Source organism: Grammomys surdaster, unplaced genomic scaffold, assembly GCF_004785775.1.
Source record: "Grammomys surdaster isolate TR1022 unplaced genomic scaffold, NIH_TR_1.0 125984, whole genome shotgun sequence".
NCBI classification, from domain to species: Eukaryota; Metazoa; Chordata; class Mammalia; order Rodentia; family Muridae; genus Grammomys; species Grammomys surdaster.
Genome location: NW_021620800.1, coordinates 781473 through 800632, shown reverse-complemented (window position 1 = coordinate 800632; position 19160 = coordinate 781473). Strand labels below are relative to the sequence as shown.

General features: G+C 45.9%; 1 protein-coding gene across 1 annotated transcript in view; it reads right to left on the bottom strand.

Annotated features, from left to right (window-relative positions):
* The window catches only part of Znf536 (zinc finger protein 536), a 291973-nt gene that overhangs the window by 87198 nt on the left and 185615 nt on the right, over nt 1-19160 (bottom strand). The window contains exon 4 of the mRNA XM_028754150.1: nt 2825-5002. Within this exon, the coding sequence (XP_028609983.1) occupies nt 2825-5000 (2176 nt within the window). The 5' untranslated portion in view covers nt 5001-5002. The remainder of the gene's footprint in view (nt 1-2824; nt 5003-19160) is intronic.

Here is a 19160-nt window from a genome sequence, read left to right as displayed (position 1 = left end):
CCACTCGGTTCCCAATCCTCCTTTGCAAAGAATTACATCAGATAACAAAGGACGTCTCTGCCACTCATTGTAAGCCTTCTTCTAGAGATCTATTCTAAGAGGCTCTGCTAAAAAGGTTTTTTTTATGATGAATTCAAAACTACTATCATGTTAAGAGCAGCGATTTATAAAGAAGAATTCATTGGTTAAGATCTGAAAAAATAGTTTCTCAGGCCCTACTGACCCAGTTTTCAACAAAAAAAGAATCAAGCCATGCAAATGAAGTTTTGTGACATTGTTATGCACTCTGAGAAATTTGTAAGGCCGTGTTTTGCAGTTATTTCTTAATAGAAGCCTTAATAAGTACTTTTCCCCCCTTTACTTAAGAGCTTAAATTTTTCTCCTCCCCTTCACCTTGCAGGTTTCTAACAGGTAACAATAAAAATACCATTGTGTCAAGAGTTTTATTTAAATGTGTCTTTGAATCGCACTTTACCCAATTCTCACTTGTTAGAAAGAGGGAAAATGAACCAGATTTGGTCGAGAATCCTAAATCCCAGCCAGACCTGAATGCCCTCAGACACGCAGCTGATTTGGGCTGCAGAATGGGCATGCCATCCATTTCCCCACTTAGAAAATTATGAAAGAGTCTGATTTGAATATGAAGAAAAACAAAGAAGTCAAACCCCAAATGAAAGAATCAGTATTCATTGTAAAAATCCCTCACCGAGGAAAATAAAAGTGGAGAGCTAATGCCAGCCCAAGTATGATCGCTTTTGACCAAGGTTGCTTCTCTTAACAATAAATAAGTAAGTCTGGGGTTTGGTGTGTGTGTGTTTTTTTTTTTCTTCCGATAGTGTTTGGAGATGGGGAAGCAGCAAGCAGCTGGCTATCACTTGGCCAGAAGGTGATAAAAACATAGTAAACATGTCCTTAATAGAGCTGAACATTTGGTATTAGATTTTATGCTAAGGCCCTCTTGTTTTAGCAGGTCTGGGAGAGGGAATGAAATCTGTCAGTGAAAACCATGTTGCTCCAGAAACTTAGAGAATCCAGTCTGCTTCCTGATCTCTGCCCCTGATGCGACAGCGGAATACAGACAGTGGAAGACACCCCTTTCCAAGATGTTAGAGAGAGTCCCTGGAGAGAGCAGAGAGACACCTGGAGCTCACCAACTCGCATGTGGGGACCCATCTTGACAGAGCTCCCACCCACCAACAGGCAGGACAACTTGGCAACTTCTCTAACAGACAAGGCCCCTCCATGTAGTGTGACCTCATCCCCCTGTGGTCCTCACATCCTTGTTAGACTCTCCTGAAGCATCTCGTCAGTAATAAATCGCCAGCAAGTCCAGGATTCCATGAGCAGACAGTGTGTTTCATGGGTATTTAAGCAGCAGCATTAAGTGCTATCGGAATCTCTGGAATGTGTAGTTCAGATTTATGTGTATTAACAATTCTTTACTGGCCTGTAATAAGCCGGCACACACACTCGTGAGTGGGCACATACAAGTTCGTGCATCGTGTGCGAGCGCGCGCGCACACATACACACACACACGTTTATTCTAGCACTAGTTTTGCTCTAGAAGAAATGGAAGCTGAAGTGAGAGAACATCAACAAAATGTAATGGCATCTAGTTAGTAACTACAGCAGTGAATCGCCTCTACAACAGAAATAACAGCCAAATAACAGAACGAAGACACACATGCGCACACACACACACACACAGAGAGAGAGAGAGAGAGAGAGAGAGAGAGAGAGAGAGAGAGAGAAACTTTTAAAAAACGACCCTCAGCAGCACACTGCCACATCTTTAACAGTGGGCAATGCGATGCCTCGAGGTGCCTCAAACTGTCTTTCATTTTCTAGACTTAATGGCTGATTGCAGAAATCAATGTTGCCATTAGTAACAGGGTATTTGTTATGGCATGATTTCCTCTGTTGTTAGGCAGTAGAATGATTACAGTATTAGCAAGGTGCTTTCTTTATAAAGGGCTGGAGATATAACTTTCAATTTACTATCCATTAGTAAAGGGACTTTGGAAATACAGATGAAGGCAACCTCTTACCTGCTCTTAGGTAGCTATTTTAATTTAGCCATCTTAGACTAGTATATTTATTTTTCCTTCCTTCTATTTCTTTTCTTTCCCCCCCCCCCAAACAGGGCCAGGATGCTTCAGCATTTCATAGACATCTTTGATGACAGATTTTTCTGCTTTGCTATTTTAGATCCTAGAACTGTATCGCCCATGCAACGCAGTGCAGTGGAAGACTCACAGGCATACATCTGCGTTTCAAACCTCTGTGCTTGGCTAAAACCATCAGAGGGGAAAGTGGTGTGACTCTCGGGGCAGGTGGGCCAGGTTGGAATTTCAGAACAGGACAGGGCATAGAGGAGGGAGAGAACTCTCAAAAGAAAGGTTTGTGTGGATACAATTAAGGGGTTTGGAATGGTTACCCTCTACATTTGCATCCATATCTGGAGCCAAACATCAGCTCCTGGGTTCCAGAGACAAAGCTAAGAATGAAGCTAGACTACAAATGGAACTGAACAGCAGCAGGGGAAGGCTAAGCTGAGCTATCAAAAAGCATGCTACCCTCCTTACCACCGGTAATGAGGTTCAGCTGTCGTTTGCTGATAGCCATGGTTCAAGGTCGAAAGGACAAAGGGCATCACCCTGAAGGAAATAGACACTGTCTAGCCTCCAGTCTGCCATGTTTTGTGGTCCAGCTGCACTAACCCCAGAACCATCTTTAGGCCTGAGACCAGTGTGCAGAGAACCAAGCAGCTTCGTGCAGGAGGCAGGGTCCTTCTACTAATCCCCTTTCCTCTTGCCAACCTACCTGAGGAAGATGGTGAAGAGGGGTGTGGACTATCCTCTTGGGCGCTTCCGGTCTGCGACAGGCCACCTCCGGCCCCACTCTCCTCAGTCACGTTAGAGGAGCCAGGTGTGGTGGAGCGGCTCACTGACTGGGACTCCTGGTCGCTGCCTGAGCCTCGCCGCTCCTCCAGGCCCACACCCACGTGTAGAGCATCCTCGTCACTCTTGCGGTCCCGCTTGTGGACGCGAGAATGCACGACCACCTGGTGGTAGGTTCGGAAAACACGTCCACAATCCGGGCACTCAGTGGGCTTCTCTTTCATGTTCCCGGGACCCTGCAGGTTGTATTCGAGCGTCTGGTTGAGCCCATGTGACAAAAATTCCCGACTGCCTTCTAGAGGGTCGAGCTTATTTGGCAGGTCTCTCTGATTGCCCACTTTAGTGCTGTGAACCAAATCAGCAGGCATTTTCTGCTTGGAGCCATCTGCTCCCACTAACACGTACTCCCGCTTCTCCTTATCAAACAGAACTCCGGCGTTTGCCAAAGGGTCTTCGTGGTTGCGCGTGAGCTGATGCTCTTTAGATAAGAAGCCGTGTTCCATGGCCATGCCCCTGGCCATGAGCTGCCAGGCCTGATAGCTATTCACAGGGTCCATTTCTGCAGCTTTGGCAGCTGCCTGCAACCGCTCGATGCAGCTGGATTTCAGTGGTGGCACGAGGTTGAGGCAGCCCAGGAGGGAGTGCTTGTCCCCCTCGGGGACACTGTGAGCCATACTGGAAATGGGCGACAGTAGCTTTCCCAGAACCTCCTTCTCCTTGGCTGGGAGCTCCCCTTTGCCATAGAGCTGGGAAGGCTCATTCAGGCTGGCTTTGTCCGGGGCCATAAAGCCACTCTGCAGGCAGGAGAGGTACCTAGAGTACAGGTTAGCATGGGCCTCCTGGGACAGGCCACCCATGGGCACCGACACCTCAGGCTCAGTGGGGGACTTGTTCTTCACCGACAGCTTGTTGAGGTGGACCTTCATGTGATTCTTCAGGAACCAAGGCTCTTTGAAGCGCCGACCACAGATCTGACAGCAATGTTCAAAGGAGTCTTTGTGCTTGCGCATGTGGCCCTTCAGGAACCAGGCCTGGCTGAACACCTGGCCACATACCTCACAGCGGAACTCGTTTGCTGACTGCTCTCCACCACCATTGGGGCCTTGGCCCTGGGCAGACTCCGCAGTGATATGGGCCTTCTCCACGTGACTGATGAGCTCCTCCTCCTGCGAGGCCGCGAAGTCACACAGTGTGCACTTGTAGGGCTTATGCAAAATGCGGATGTGGCGGTCCAGCTCTTCTCGCTTCTTGAATTTGCCTTTGCAAAAGGTGCATCGGAAGCCCGCAGCCGGGGTCACCGAATCCTCCTGCAAATTGACCGGCTTGGGAGAAGGTGCCGGGTGGGCTACGTCGGGCACGCTGTGGTTGGGAGGCAAGGCCAAGTTGCAAGTGGCCAACGGGGCTTGCTGGGCATGTGCCAAGGGCTTGAGATCAGACCTTGGCTGCAGCAGGCTGCCCTTCATCTGCTTGTCCCGCAAGATGGCCCTCTCCTCCAGCTCGTGCAGCAGACGGTTCTCCTCACGTACCCGCCCGCGCCCCTTCCCCAAGTTGCCCAGCTTGTGGGTCCGCAGGTGAATCTTGAGGTTTCCTTTTTGGGCCGCGCGGTGGTCGCAGTAGGGGCACTTGAATGGCTTCTCACCAGTGTGAGTGCGCATGTGCAGGGAGAGGATGCTATTGAACCGGAAACGCTTGCCACACAGAGGACACGGATACTTCCGGTTCTTTCGGGCATCATCCTCAATGTCACTCATCTGAGACATGATTCCTAGGTTCTGCCCATTGAGGAACTGCTGCAGGTCCACACGCCCATTAAGGCTGTTGTCAACATCGCGGCCCAGCTGGTTGGCCAGCAACGCCATTTGGCTGCCCATGGACTGTCCGCTCAAGGGCACGTGAGCCTTCTCCTCAAGGGCCGCAGGTGGCTTCTCCTCTGGGTTGGGCCTCGGGTGCAACTCAGGAAAGGCATGGCTGAGCTGGGAAGTGATCTGGTGCAACTTCTGGCTCATGGCATACTGGCCATTGAGGACTGGGCCGCTCAGATGAGGCTCAGCTTCCGGTGCCGTTGAGGACACTCCAAGGCACAGACTCGCTTCTTCCATCCCTAGAAATAAAAACAGAGTTTAGTACTGAGCCAGGGACAGTGACTGGAAAAAGCAATAACATAAGTTGGGGATGGGTTGAGAGTGGGGAGGACGTTTGCATTTCATGACTTACCTACCCATAATACTGCTAAGAAATTATAGTCAAAAACAATAATAAAAAGATGAATTATTTAATGTCAATTATGCAATGTGGCAGTGTCCTCCAATTTGTTTTGGATATGGATCGTCTTCCTTGTATTTTCTATTTACAGACTGCAATTATTCATTCACATTTCAATTATTAATATTTTACTATTTTCAACACCTAATAACATAACAAGGCTCTGCGTGTTCAACGAATCCTCTTTTCCCTTCACAAAGTTCCTCTACCTGTTGGTTCAGTCCAAAGTTTGCCTTAGAGCAGAGTGGCTTTCACTGAAAGACCAACAGGGCACTTTGTTTTCTGTTGACTATATTTAGTACACTCAATAGTCTAAGATGAAAGAGATCATTTTATGATTTGGCCAAAGGAAAAAATACAGCCAATACCATGATATTTACTGGTACATAATAAAACAAGATAATGTTTTGGGAAAAAATAAAGTAAAGGACAGGCTTTAGAACAATAAAAGAGATTTTGCTTTAGTCAACAAAAAGTGCAGTAATATCTCATTAAGCTGATTAGTATGCTGCTTAGAAACAGTACTAGGTGCTGTAACACATGATTATAATCATAAAAATCCTTCAGTGTTTGCAAGGAAGCATTAACGAGGTATATTAAATTTTAAGGAGACTGCTAGTAGCAGCTTTGCAAACCTCAGAGATTAAAATTTAACCCTTGGTTATGAAACACTGATTTTTTTTTTGTCATCTGGTAATGGTGTCCATTCTATACCTGATCTCCTGATGGACTCTTGGTGGACTTTCTAGGCTGTTGGTATTTGGATGGAGGTAGACTTATGTTGTATAATGATTTCTCTCTGTCCTTTGGCTGGCAAGGCAGCCGAGCCAGGGACTTTGATTGGCCTTAAAGAGATCTTTTGCTGAACTAGATAAAAACCAATTAAAATCCAGGGACGATGCCATAGGAAGTCTCAACCAAGTTTGAGTGTTTTTAATAACTTTCCCAATATACAGTAATGAGTACAAATTGTACCTGCAGTATGTGTTTTGCAGAAAATTAGAACTCAAAGCTGTTTGTTAAACACAAACACTCAAAGCTAGTCTGTGTAATTGTCTTTAATAGTCCCCTCTGCCCCCTCCACAGCCTGTGCAGAACAGCAAACACCAGACTGTTCTAGGTGGGTCAGAGGTCAGGCTCTCCTCCACATCAGAGTCTGCAGGGTCCTTAGCTTGGAAAGCAATGAGCCCATGCCTGGAATCCTTCTATTTTCAAACATGTCTTCCCTTGAAGGAGTCCAGGATCACTTCCTGCTTTTAGAATGGATTTGTGTGCATCTCTTTATAGTCAAGTCTTTCAATGTGTTGGCCAGCTAGAAGACCCAGAGACCCTGTGTTTAACCCTAGCCAAAACTGTGGGACCAAGAAATTTCCTGGAGGAAATTTTTCTGGGGGTCTTGTAAGCCCAGAGCTATCAACTGTGGGGCAAGTACATTCCACCCAGTGGAGTCTGCTGTTTGCTGGGCTGCCTTCCAGACAGACTAGACAGTGCATCACATGGAGGTCTCCAGTGCGAAAGTAATGGCATGGGTCTTGGCAAGAGCAAAGACATGGGTGTTCAGTTCCAGGAGGGAGAAGGACTTCAGTCCAGTGTAGCCCTTGAATGATGGCATGGTCAACTCTACACATGCTCACACATCCTCACAGAGGCACATGTTCATCTGCAGTAAAAACAGTTTTCAATTTGCCATCTTCCCTTTTGGTCAGGAGCTAGGTTGTCATGGATATTCTAAAATTTATTCGACAAACCTACTCATTCTCACGTCATGAGACGTGAGAATTCTCATGGTGCACCAGTCTCTATCACTCACTGATGACATACTGGTGGGTATGATTGTCACAATCCAGGGAGTCATGGCATCCACTGGTGATCAGAGAGGGGCATGCCCAGAGTGTAGTAGCAACTGCAGGCATGAGTGACCTCCAGGGCCTAGTCTGGGGCCCCCCTGAACCTTTCAATCCTATCAAGCCATGCTGGCTCCTCTCTTAAGCAAATGTAAATCATGTCTCTGGAACCACATGGTAGTGCACAGAAGTCCACCCTGCAGCTCTTAGGAAGTTTGGAGAGGTCAATGCCAGCGTGACTGGCCTACTTCCAAGGGCTGTCCAGTTGGCCAGTTCAGGAGATATGAATCTATTTTCAGGTTGCTGAGGATAGGTGCCAGTTCAGCAGAGACAGAGGAGAAGGTTGAGTGTGCAAGCAACAAGGCTACAATCAGGTACAATCGGGCTGAACAAGGAGTGTCAAGTTGGAGGCTATGCCCACCTTTACCGGCCAGCAACTCAACATGGGAGTCCTGAAGTTTGCCTTGAGTAGGGAATGCTTTTATTCTGCTCAAAAGTCAACATCCACTGTTGTTGCCGTTGTTTGTTTAAATCAACACCATTTTTTTTTCCTGATACCACGATGTTTCCCAGTGCTTCAGAATTGACTGCTTGATGTAGGTCTGTCTGAGCTCACAAGGCCTTTTGCACCCACTGTGATGGAGGTTGATCATCAACGGTTTTCTGTTTCATCTTCTAATTCCCTTTTTTGGAGTCCTCCTGAATAGGCCAGTGCATCATTGAGTTTATGCATGTGCTTCTTCTCTGAAGGTAGATGCCTGCCATGCAGCAAACCCTAAGACTCACTTGGCTCATGTTGGGTTCTGTCCCCCAACAAATGGTTGAGCAGGGACAGATCCTAGAATCACAACCTATAGAAGCAGCTAGGCCCCAAAGACTTGTCTTCATTTCAACCTCAGCTTTTCATAAGTTCAAGAACATTCACAGTTCAGAACCTTAAGGTCTAAAAGCACCACAGAAGATTACCTCATCACCATGTTCCTCCCTCTAGTTGCCAATGGGGATCATCCCAGTCTTTAGCCATCTTTGCTGTCCCTACTCTGGGGAGTAAGGGACAGATATTGACCACTCTCTTAAGGATCTAACCACCAAACAGACCATGTGTTCAGAAGGACCAGCCAGCACCTTGAAGATACTCCTAGGACCTGGGACCCTGAGGTAAGCCTGCATAAAACCTGGGCAGATAGCATCACTGCATTGTAGCACTGTGTCAGAGAATATCTCTAAATCCTCAGCTTTCTGTGAGTAGGTAGGCTCAGGCTCCTGCTTAGTGTCATTCCAAACCACTGCCTAAGAAGGGGTATGTGAGTTCTTGGAAAGAATATGAAGTAATTGATGTTCTGTCCCTGGGCCAAAGCAGCCGAGGCAGGACAAGCTGGCCTCAGGCCCGGCCTGGGACTCATAAAACCTGGGCCAGCCCCAACTTTTCCATACTTAGCAATCCACAATTCATTTAGGCCTCACCTCAGTCATTCACCAAGTATTGGTCATAAACCTTCTAAGTACCTTGGCACCTGCTTCATGTGCCAAGGATCATCACAGGGAAGGGATGAGAAAGTATCTACAAGAACTATGTTCAAGATTTGGGAGAAATTCTCTCTCTCTCTCTCTCTCTCTCTCTCTCTCTCTCTCTCTCTCTGTGTGTGTGTGTGTGTATGTGTGTTTATATACACTCATGTGCAGTCATGTACCCAAGCACACACATCAAGTATAACTGTTGAGAGTCAGGCAGGGATCCCTCAATGGTGGCACTCCAGCAACTCGCATAAATGCATACCGTGGGAAACCGAGGGTCATTTATCCTACTATTAAAGGATTGGATCCAGCTGCTGCTGTGGGCGCTCACAGGACTGGAGGAGGTGGGCTGCCTGCGAGGGCTCTACTGTTCGTATGGAGAGTATTATTACTCATTTCCCAAGCCTTCCATGGAATGAATGCATGGAGAATGCCTTCCTGTGGGGAACACACTGCTCCCTCACAGGCCACACAGCAACTCTCTGATTGTGACCTGTCCCCCACCCTATGTCCCCTGACAAGCAGGGCAATCGTGCACATACACGCACAATTCTGGACTTTGACATCCACTTTCCAAGGAAGGCTTTAGCCCACAGATTCACTCCATTCTCTCCTAGCAGCCTGGCTAGGAGCTCAGCATCCCCACAGTAGGAGTTGGGGGCCACATCAAGAAGTCATGGGCCAACAGAGGACAGACAGGCCATGATCCAGGCCTTCAGGCAACTGAGCAAGCAGCCTGATCCTTGGAGTACTACAGCCAACACTTTCATGTGAGTACAACAAAGGAAGTAAACCAATGAACGATATAGCTCAAGAGGTAGAATGCTTGCCTCCCACGCATAAGGCCCTCCATCTCTGGTACCACAACCATACACACACAAACGAAATAGCTGTTCAGCATTGAAAATAGCTTGCTCTTGACCTTCAGCTTGTGGCCTCATTCCTAAGCATACGAAGGTGTGAATCACTAAGCATTGGTTGACTGATGGAAGGAATCAGTGAGTACATTACCCAAATCTAACAAAGGCAGGTACCTGCCCTCATTGGAGATGGTAGGTTAGAAGTCAGAGAGCCTATCCTAACATTCTACCTGATTCTGACCTACCCTGGGTCATGGTGAGGCACACCAATGGCATTCAATGTCATGGTGGATACTGATGAAGAGTCAGGCTGGCATGTGAGTTTCAGCCACTTCAACATTTCTCACCATGGTGTTGGAAAGTCTGGGCTCCACCTCTGAAGACAAGCAGGAGTCTAGTGAAGGCCTCAGAAAACCATGTTTTCTCCTTGAGTCCTGCAATTGCACTATTCACAAGGAAGGGGATGTCAGCTGGTGACACCTGCCATTGGGTCCAGACGATCAGAATGCCTGCTCATCAGCCCCTCACTGCAGGTACCAGGGCCCACTCAGCTGCCTTTAAGTGAGCTGATGGTTATTTTCATTTTTGCATTACTCCTTTTCAAAACTATTTCCTGTGATATCAATGACAAAAGCACTCACTTAACTCTTCCAAGAGGACCTAATTGTATCTTTCTCTCAAAATGAAATTTAAAACTATCAGGACACCAGAAATGCTTGCAGCCATGAGTTTAAGTAAATTTTACATAAAAACACAGTTTCAATTTGCAAGCATGGGGGTGTGGGGGAGAGGGGGCAACCTCATGAATTGTCTCAAAAATATAGATCTTTCCAGTAAGATGCCGGAAAGAGTTTTATCCTTATACTATGAAAAAGAATGGTTGGAAATAAAATGACTTTCAGAGTAACTATTTCAAGTAGATTTTTTAAAAATTAAATATTGTTGTCTAGCCAAGTACAACTAAATATTCTATATTTTATCAAAGTGGGTAAAGGTGTTACCTTGGACATCCTGTAGGACTCCTACACCTGGGCCGTTGTGCACAATTGGAACTTGTTTCCATTAATAGCATGGGAGGGTCCAAAAGAACTGGTGTACAAAACGGTCTTATAACCTACAGTTCTGGAGACATCCATCTCCCCAAAAGTCAAAAGACCTGGCTTTTTCTGTAACCCATCTTGCTTTCTTCTCCATAAGTTAAGCAATAGTTAAACAAGTTCACCTAAAACACAATGGCTTATTAAATACAATTTTCCCAATTGTTGATGTTTAACTGTTTAACTAAGGTTGTTCTAAGCGTCACACACTCCTGTTCTGAAATACAGAACACCAGACTACTGAACCTTCTCGGGGTCATTAAACAGCTGTAAACATTATTACAAAAATAAACCAGAGATTTCATGCTTACATTTTGGCCTAGAGCTTGCTGTGCTAAGCAAGTACATTTTTTTTTTCAGCTCTTACAATCAACGCTGGTGACATTTGGGCATCCAAACAAATTACATCACAAATATTACTGAGGTGGGCAGGATACTGAGTGGTTTATTTGCCAGATGATTAATAGATAAACAAGAGGCCAGCATGGGTGACCTGTTTCATTTTTTGACTGATGTGTAGGCAATGCTTTGAGATAGGGCCAGAAATAGTTAAAAAAACAAAACCTCACTGAATATATTAATAAAAACATGATATTCAAATCAGACTGTGGGCATTAGAAATCATGTAATGGAGAAAGCTAAGTTCGAACTGAGGGCCCCACTTCCAAACTTCCTCAAGTCAAGGCCTTTACTGTCTAAGATGGTGAAGGGGACTTGGCTGAGCTGGCACAGCATGGAACAGGAGGCAGCATCCATGTTAGTAGAGTTATGAGAAAATATAGAAGAGGTAGGAGGAATAAAAATTCTTTCTTTCGAGACTCGGTGGTTTTAAAATTCTCAAGGGAAGAGAAGTCTCTTATATTATTTTTTTGAGTTCTTGGTTGAGCCCAGAACTAGAGATAGACAAGGAACACATCAGATGAAATAAGAGACAAGCCCAAAGGATTAAGAACAGAGAATACAAACAGATCTTATCTGGGTTCCAGCTGTTTATACCACACAAATCCACAGACAGAAATGAGTGATAGGGATGGAATTAGAGCATTATCAGGTTGCTAAGACTGTAGAGTGTCAGGCAGGCAGAGTAAGTTCTCAATAGAAGAACAATAGCCATCACCATCATCATGGCCACCCATTTGTCATCACTACCATTTCTATCACCCCTGTTAGAGTTTGAATATGAAATTTCAAACACAAACCTACACGTTGAATGTTTGCTCCCCATTAGTGATGCTATTTAGGAGGTGGTGGAAACTTTAGGAAGTAGGACACAACTGGAATAAACAGATCAGTGTTAGCAAGACATTGAGGATTATGTCTGGTCCCCAGTGCTTTCCTCACTCTTTCTGCTTCTTCACGCCCATTATGAGTTGCGTAGCCTTTTCCTCTGCTGTGAGGCCATACTTAAATGCACTGGGCCAAAAAACATGGTGAAAAAAAGCCCACTCTGAAAACATGAGTCAAATCTCTACTGCTCTTCAGTCATTCTCTTTGTTATTTGTTCATTTGTTTGTTCTTATCATAGTGATAAGAAAGCATGACCATTGAGATGCTCACCACCGTTACCATCATCAACTGCCTACACAAGGAACAGTATCTTCATTCCAATAATCTTCTCCTTCCTCAGGAAAGATATGCCAACACTGTGCAGGGCATATCACAATGATTGGTTTGTGTCAGCCTCACACAACTTTACGTGGTAGGTGCCTACACCATTACAATAGAGAAAAATAAGGAAGCTGGGGCTCCAATGATTGAAGTCAACATCTGGAAAGCCTGACTCCAGAGCCCAAGCAAAGACAAATGGGTAGGCTACTTTTAATGTTAACATCACATACATTCTTGTTGCAGTGCAACACTCACAAGCCAGATCCTTCACTTAGACAGTGCAAGGGAGGAAGAAAACCACAGCCATTAGCAAGTTTAGACCTGGTTAAGAAACATACATATAAAGACATGGAAATAGGAAGAAAGACATTTCTGGGGACTGGTGTTGGCAGGGAAGAAATGGCAGGCACCATAGATGTAGAAGGTTTGTGCATCACTGATTGGCGGACCAGAGGGAACACAAATGTTGTTTTAGACTCTAGTGTTTTCATTCTCCAGTCTCCTTTTCTGAGACAAAGGGGATATCCCCTCAGTGAGGAAAGATGCCACCTGAAGAGCTATTGATGAGAATCCAGCTGTGTGATCGCCTACTGGTGACCTTGAGTACATGCCCTGGCCTCAATTTATAAAACTGACTGATAACAATGGCCTTATTGACTTCTAGGATTCTGAGATGACAAACAAACAAAACCCAATGTGGCATTTAAATGATTGACAGTTCTAGCTGTTCAAAAGCCCTACTCAGATACCAACTGAAACATTAGCATCCACCCCTGTGTTAGTTGATCTTTGGTTCTGTGTCTAACACACCCAACATAAACAGCTTAAGAATGGATTATTTTGGTTCTCGAGTTCAGAGGGGTTCAGTCCAGAATGGCTTGGACCCATGTATTTGACTCAATTTTATGGTCACAGGCATACGAGGTAGAGGAGAGCTAGTCACAGCCTGATGGACAGGAAACACAGAAAGGCTCTAGGTATAACATACCCCTAAAGATGCACCCTAGTAACTTACTTTTTCTGGCTAGTTCCCAATTCCTAAAGTTTCCAGAACCTCCAAAACAGCACTACCATGTGAGATGCAGAGTAATGTCAAGTCAGTTCTGTCATGCAGGGGGTCTCCCAGGCATGAGTGAGAAGAGCCTGTACCAAGCAAAGGCAGGACATCTCCTAGAGGGTGCAGTTTACCCTTACCTCTCCATAGATGTTAGCCCCAATCTACCTACCATGTTCTATCCTGCTTTCCCAAGAAGCCATCCTAGTTTGTTCTCAGGATAGAATTAGTAACAACGTCCTCAGAACCAGCATGCAGTCAGCCATAAGAGGCCATGTGATCTTCCTTCCTCTGCTGGAGCTAAGAGGGGCATCCTATCCTAACCAAGCATTCTGCAGCCCTAAGGAGACCCAAGCCCAAAAAAACCTTCTTTCAGCTGACTACTCACCTCCATGCCCAAGAGGAGATGGTGCCCAGAACATCAAAGAAATGAGCATCAGAAACTAGTTCTGATGACACATCACTATGATACCCATGTTCTCGAGGCTGAGGGAGGAGGACCATTAGTTCAAATCAGTCCTGGGCTATAGAGTGAATTCAAAGGCCACCTGGACAACTGAGTGAATCCATGACTCAAAGTAAAATGTGAAAAAACAAAGGGCTGGGGATGTAGTTCAAAGATGGACAGACATATTTGCTTAGCATGTATGAGGCCCTACATTTAATCTACATCATTAAAGGGTTTAAAAAGGGGGAAGGGAGGAGTTTGTGAGCAACAGCCCAGCCCCCACCTGCCAAAATCCAGTCCCTGAAAGCACTGCTTTGACTCTCCTCAATGAAATAATTGAGGAAGGGAATTGTGCCCTTGTTCTCTGAAATTGATGCTATCTCAATATGTTCATGTCCAGTATAGAAATCAGGAAGGAAAGAAGGGAGGAGAGGGGAAAGAAAAGGGAAAGGAAAAAAAGACAGTAGAGGAGGGTGGAAGGGAACAGAGGAAAGGGAAGTGGAGAGGAGGAAGACAAGGTGGGCAGAGAAGGGGAAGGAGACGAGGGGAAGAAGGGAGAGAGGAGAGAAAGATGAAAAAGAAGAGAGAAGATTAGGGGAGGAAAGAGACCAGGAGAGTAGAAGAGAGAAAAAAGTGGGGATGAGAGAGGAGGGGATCAGAGAGGAAGAGGGGAGAGCAGCCCTGCCTCCACATGCCTTCCCTTTACCAGGATAGCATGAAACTGGAGAAGACAGAAGCAGTTGTCAGATGTGTATTGATTGTTCCCATCTTGCTGGCTTTCTCAGCTCCCCTTTTAAACAGAACTGGTCATGGCAGGAAGTTAGCTATTTAATCCCCTATTAACCTGCCTTAGCTCCCTGCTCTGCCTGTGGCCTTGGAGGGAAGCATCCTCCTCCACTCACAGACAGTGCTCTGGGAGCAAGGTGGCTAGCAGGTGTACCAGTGAACTTGCGCCCTGCCCAAGGGCTCCAGGGAGCCAGATCCTTCTCTTCTGTACCCTTCATCCTACATTAAAGTCATTTACATCTGAGCAGTCTAGGATAGAATTCCAGGTTGACTGAGTTCTTTTTTGTTTCACCAAAGCCTCAGATTGGATTCAGCCTGAAGCTAGATATAAGGGAAATGTCTACATGCCCTGTTGCCTGAAGGAGGGCTAGTTCTGAAGAGGTTGGCCCAAGCAGATTTGTTCATAGGGCACTTATAAAAGACAAAAGCTCAGCTATAGACCATCTCTTAAACACATTGCTGCTGCATGTAACACCTGTGCATATCCTAAGTGTCCCCCTGACTGCAACACCAGCCAAGACCAAAGTCCTTTTTGGCCATTGGGTGCCCAGTTCAATATGCTTAGCTCCTGCTACCCAGTGGATCACCAGGCCAATCTGACATGGCTTTTTCTGGGCTGATAGGATACTGAAGGATGTCACTGATGGAAAAGTTCCTGAAAGAGGATATGGCACAGAGCAGGTACATTGCAAAGGCTACAGCTGCTAACCTCTTCCTCCTCCTCTTCATCGTCCTCCTCCTCTACTTCCTCCTCTTCCTCCTCCTCCAGCATCTCTTCTTCTTGTTCTCCTCCTCCCCCTCCTCCCCCTCCTCCCCCTCCTCCCCCTCCTCCTCCTCCTCTATATACCTTGCACCTCAACATGGATTTGATCTCCTTACAGCCATGCTCACCCCTGCATTGAGCCACACGTTCGGGAACTCTAACAGTCACAAGCATACACGGTTGTCAAGGGGTTAACATGCTTACCTCGCTTATTTTTAAAACCATTTTCAACTAATGAGAAAAAGTTGAACACCTCCATTTGAAACCTAGACAAAAGCTATGGGACCAGGCAATTCACGAGAGACATGGAGTTTGGCTAATGACCATAAAAATGTCACTCCAGACTAGAAAGCAAAAAGCCTCAAAACAAAGGTCAGTTCCACTTACAATCACCATATTAAGGATCACACTCAGACTTTTAAGTTCCCCTCACAGAGTTGCACACACCCAAGGTAGATCTGAGAAGAAGGAATGTGGCTTCTGACAGTAGCCTGAGGACCCAAGGCACTGTCTTTCCTGAGACACAATGAGGACATACAGGAACCATAATAATTCTTCCAAAATCAGAACCTCTGAGCTGTTAAGGTCATACGAAGGAAGACAGACTAGAAAGGTGAACACTTGAAAGTTCTCCCAAGTGTGTGGCAAAATCAAAGGTGGCAAAGGAGGTCCTGGTTCCAGAACACAGGATCTTGTATTTTCTACTTTCCCCAGAGCAGCCTGTAAGAAGGCACATGGCACCCATTTCCCGGGGAAATATCCTGCTGGGACTCGTGCTACTGTAGAACACCCAGAACCTCTCCCAGGCCCAAACATCCTTACATCTCCAATATTCACGAGATGTCTCCATTTAATCTTGGTAGTCAAAGATCAAAAGTTGACACTTTTCCTGATGTACATCTAAGCAGAGTTCATGTCAAAGACTTTCAGAAAATAGCAACTCTTGTCACCAGCCAGTTCCACTTCCCATCCCTCTTCCCCACATTCTCTTCTGTCTGGGGATCACTTGTCATAAATGGTAGCTATGTGTACCCCTTTTCCCAGAGATAGTCCCTGGGGAACTTAGACAAAAACAGTGGAGATGGAGAAGTCTCAGAGACTACCTAGTTCCTAGTCAGTCTAAATGCCTTTTACACGTAGGTGATCTGAGGTCAGAAGCTGGGATAGCACATCTACGTTTATACAGTAAGTTAGTCGCCATGTGTATGGATCAACCACTTCCACTGGTTATTTCCTAAGTACTTAGAAATACTAAGAGATGTTAGGTAGATGGAGAAATGGTGGAAAGATGAGTGGTTGTATGGATGGATGAGTGGCTATGGGCATAAGTGGATAGATAGATGGATGGATGAACAAATGAAGAGGTGACTATGTATGTATGTATGTATGTATGTATGTATGTATGTATTATGTATGTAATGGTGGATTGATGGATGGATGGGAGGAGGGTGGGTGTGTGGGTGGGGGAGTGAATGGATGGATGGATAAGTTGGTTGGTGGAAGGATAGAAGAATGGATAGGTGGATGGATGAATGAGCAGATGGATAAAGGAAGCCTTGCTGTAACATGGAGAGATGGATGTCCATTCACAGATTCCTGGTGGCTTTACTTCTCACCTCTCAGCTACCAAACTGTAGTCTAGCTGCTACAGAAATATGTCCATAACACACCTCCCTCCACCAGACTTCAAGCTCACCAACTTTCTTTTTCTCAGAATTCTTTGTCCAGATAGACAACATGTAGGCCCTTGATCCTATGAAGTCCTGTGAGTAGTGACTCACGGGGTTTAGGAAATCAGTTCACCCATCTCCTGCTGACTCCCTGGACCTCTGCAGAGATCAGGAATGATGTTCAGGCTCGTGAAACAACCTCAGACCTCTGAGTCCCCACCATCCTCTGGCATGTGACTCTACCAGGATGCACTAAGAAGGTGTCTAGAGGCTGCTACCGATGGACCTAGGATTGAAGATATTCCAAAGACAGGTTCTTCAAGTTGTCCCTGCAGATACCCCATCTTGAAGACCAGCTCAGGAGCCTGGCCAGAATATTTCCCTTGTTCTTTGGTGTGTTCGCTTTGTATCATGTTACAGCAGGCTGATGTGATGTAATGTGACAACCCCCGACCCATGAAATACATGAGTCAGAATACCCTATAAATTTAAAGAGATACAGTTCCTTTTCAGAAGTGACTAATTATTAACAGCAGAAATTTTAGTGCTGTTAAAGTTGATAGCAGGTTTTTATTAATCAGGGTATTTTGTAACTCAAGTTCTTCATGTGCCTTGGGAACCAATCTCTACCTGTTTGTTGCTTCCTTGGAGGACGCAAAAATACTACCAAGTGGATCACCTTTGTGGGGCTCCCAGGTCACACTTGGCTGGCACTAGGTACTGCCTATGACCCCTCATAGTTCTGACTCAAGGAAGCTTATCACTGAAGCTAACTTCCTACCTGGGAAAGCTCTCTGAAAAAAACATCCCAGGCTCCAGACTCTTGGCCGCGACTGGGATTTTCTGTATATGAGTGTCCACAGCAATGGTGGGCACAGTAAACTTAATGCAGGTTCCTCAACCAACTGCAGAGGACTAAACAGGCCCTCACTCTCCCACCACAGTTGTGTGCTAGAAAGCCTGCATAGTCTTCTCTCTTCTCCTCAACCCCACAGCTAAACCAAACATAGTCCCCAGGTTGACTGTTGAATCAGTTGCTGATAGTCAAAAAATTCCATTGCCCTGCCTTAACCAATTAGGTCAATGCTCAGCACGTGACCTAATTCATGCCAACAAGAGTAAAAACTAAGGAAGTTGCAAGGTTCCGTTGCTCTTCGTGAGATCTAGAGCTACAGCAGCCAATTTTGAAATATATAGAAATGTCTACAGCGGTCTCCACAGAGATGTACAACAGGAGTCCAGAGCCACTGCTGAGCCACTAAAGGAGATAAGTCACTTTCTTGTTAGCATAATTTGAATTTCTGGATCAAATAGTACCTGAATCTGACACACACATACTACACACTCATATAAATCAGTATAGCCTGCTGGTGGTCTTGGGTTGGACATTCTGTTACACAAAAGTAGTGGATCTGTGGAGTCCTGATGGATTAATATAGGAAGCAGTCAGCTCCCACTCTGCCTTCAGCCCTCTCCTTACCCCCAACACACTGCCATCTTTGTTCTCTTCCACTGTGCTCATATAAACCCAGCACAACTTGAGCACGGGAGTCTCTATGCATACTCTGAGGAGCCCAGCTATGTGCCACCTTGGGTTTTTCCAAATGTCATGGTAAAAGAAATGGTATACCTTGTCTTGCATGCCTGGACCACAGAAGGTGTGAACAACAGATGTTAAGAATACCTGGCTCCAAGCTGAAGAGATGCTTCAACATTTAAGAGTGCTTGCTGCTCTTCTAGAGGACCAGAATTCAGGTCCCAGCACCCACATCAGGTTGCTCATAATCATCTGTAACTCCAGCTCAGGGGAGGCAATGTCCCTGTTGACTTTCCACAAGCACTGCCCTTGCATGCACAAACCCATCCACAGGCACGCCATTTTTAAACTTAAACTATCTTGCCATTAGCCACAGGATCTGAACCCCATGGCAGGGTATTCCTCTCAGGGTTTCACTTCAAGGAAGCTTGTTGCTGGTGCCTCTGGTGTCCAACAGTCCTCTGGAGTCTAGATAATGATCTCCCTGATCAGTACACATCAATCTTACTCCCCCATTACCATCTGAGGTAATGGCTTCATATCTCTAACCAGATCTCTGCCCTGAGATGTCCCATGGCTTCCCTAGACCCAAAAGATGGCCCTGTTGTCCACTCTGAGAGCCCCACATGTTCAGTGGACTCCATTACTTATAAATGTGTTCTGACAAGTGAAAGTGACCCCTGAATGTTGCCTGTGCACAGGTGTTACAGGTGCCTCTTGCTTCTCCTGTTCTCCTGCCATTGTGCACTATAGAGAATACTTCCTTGTTCGCTCTCGCTCTCGCTCTCGCTCTCGCTCTCGCTCTCGCTCTCGCT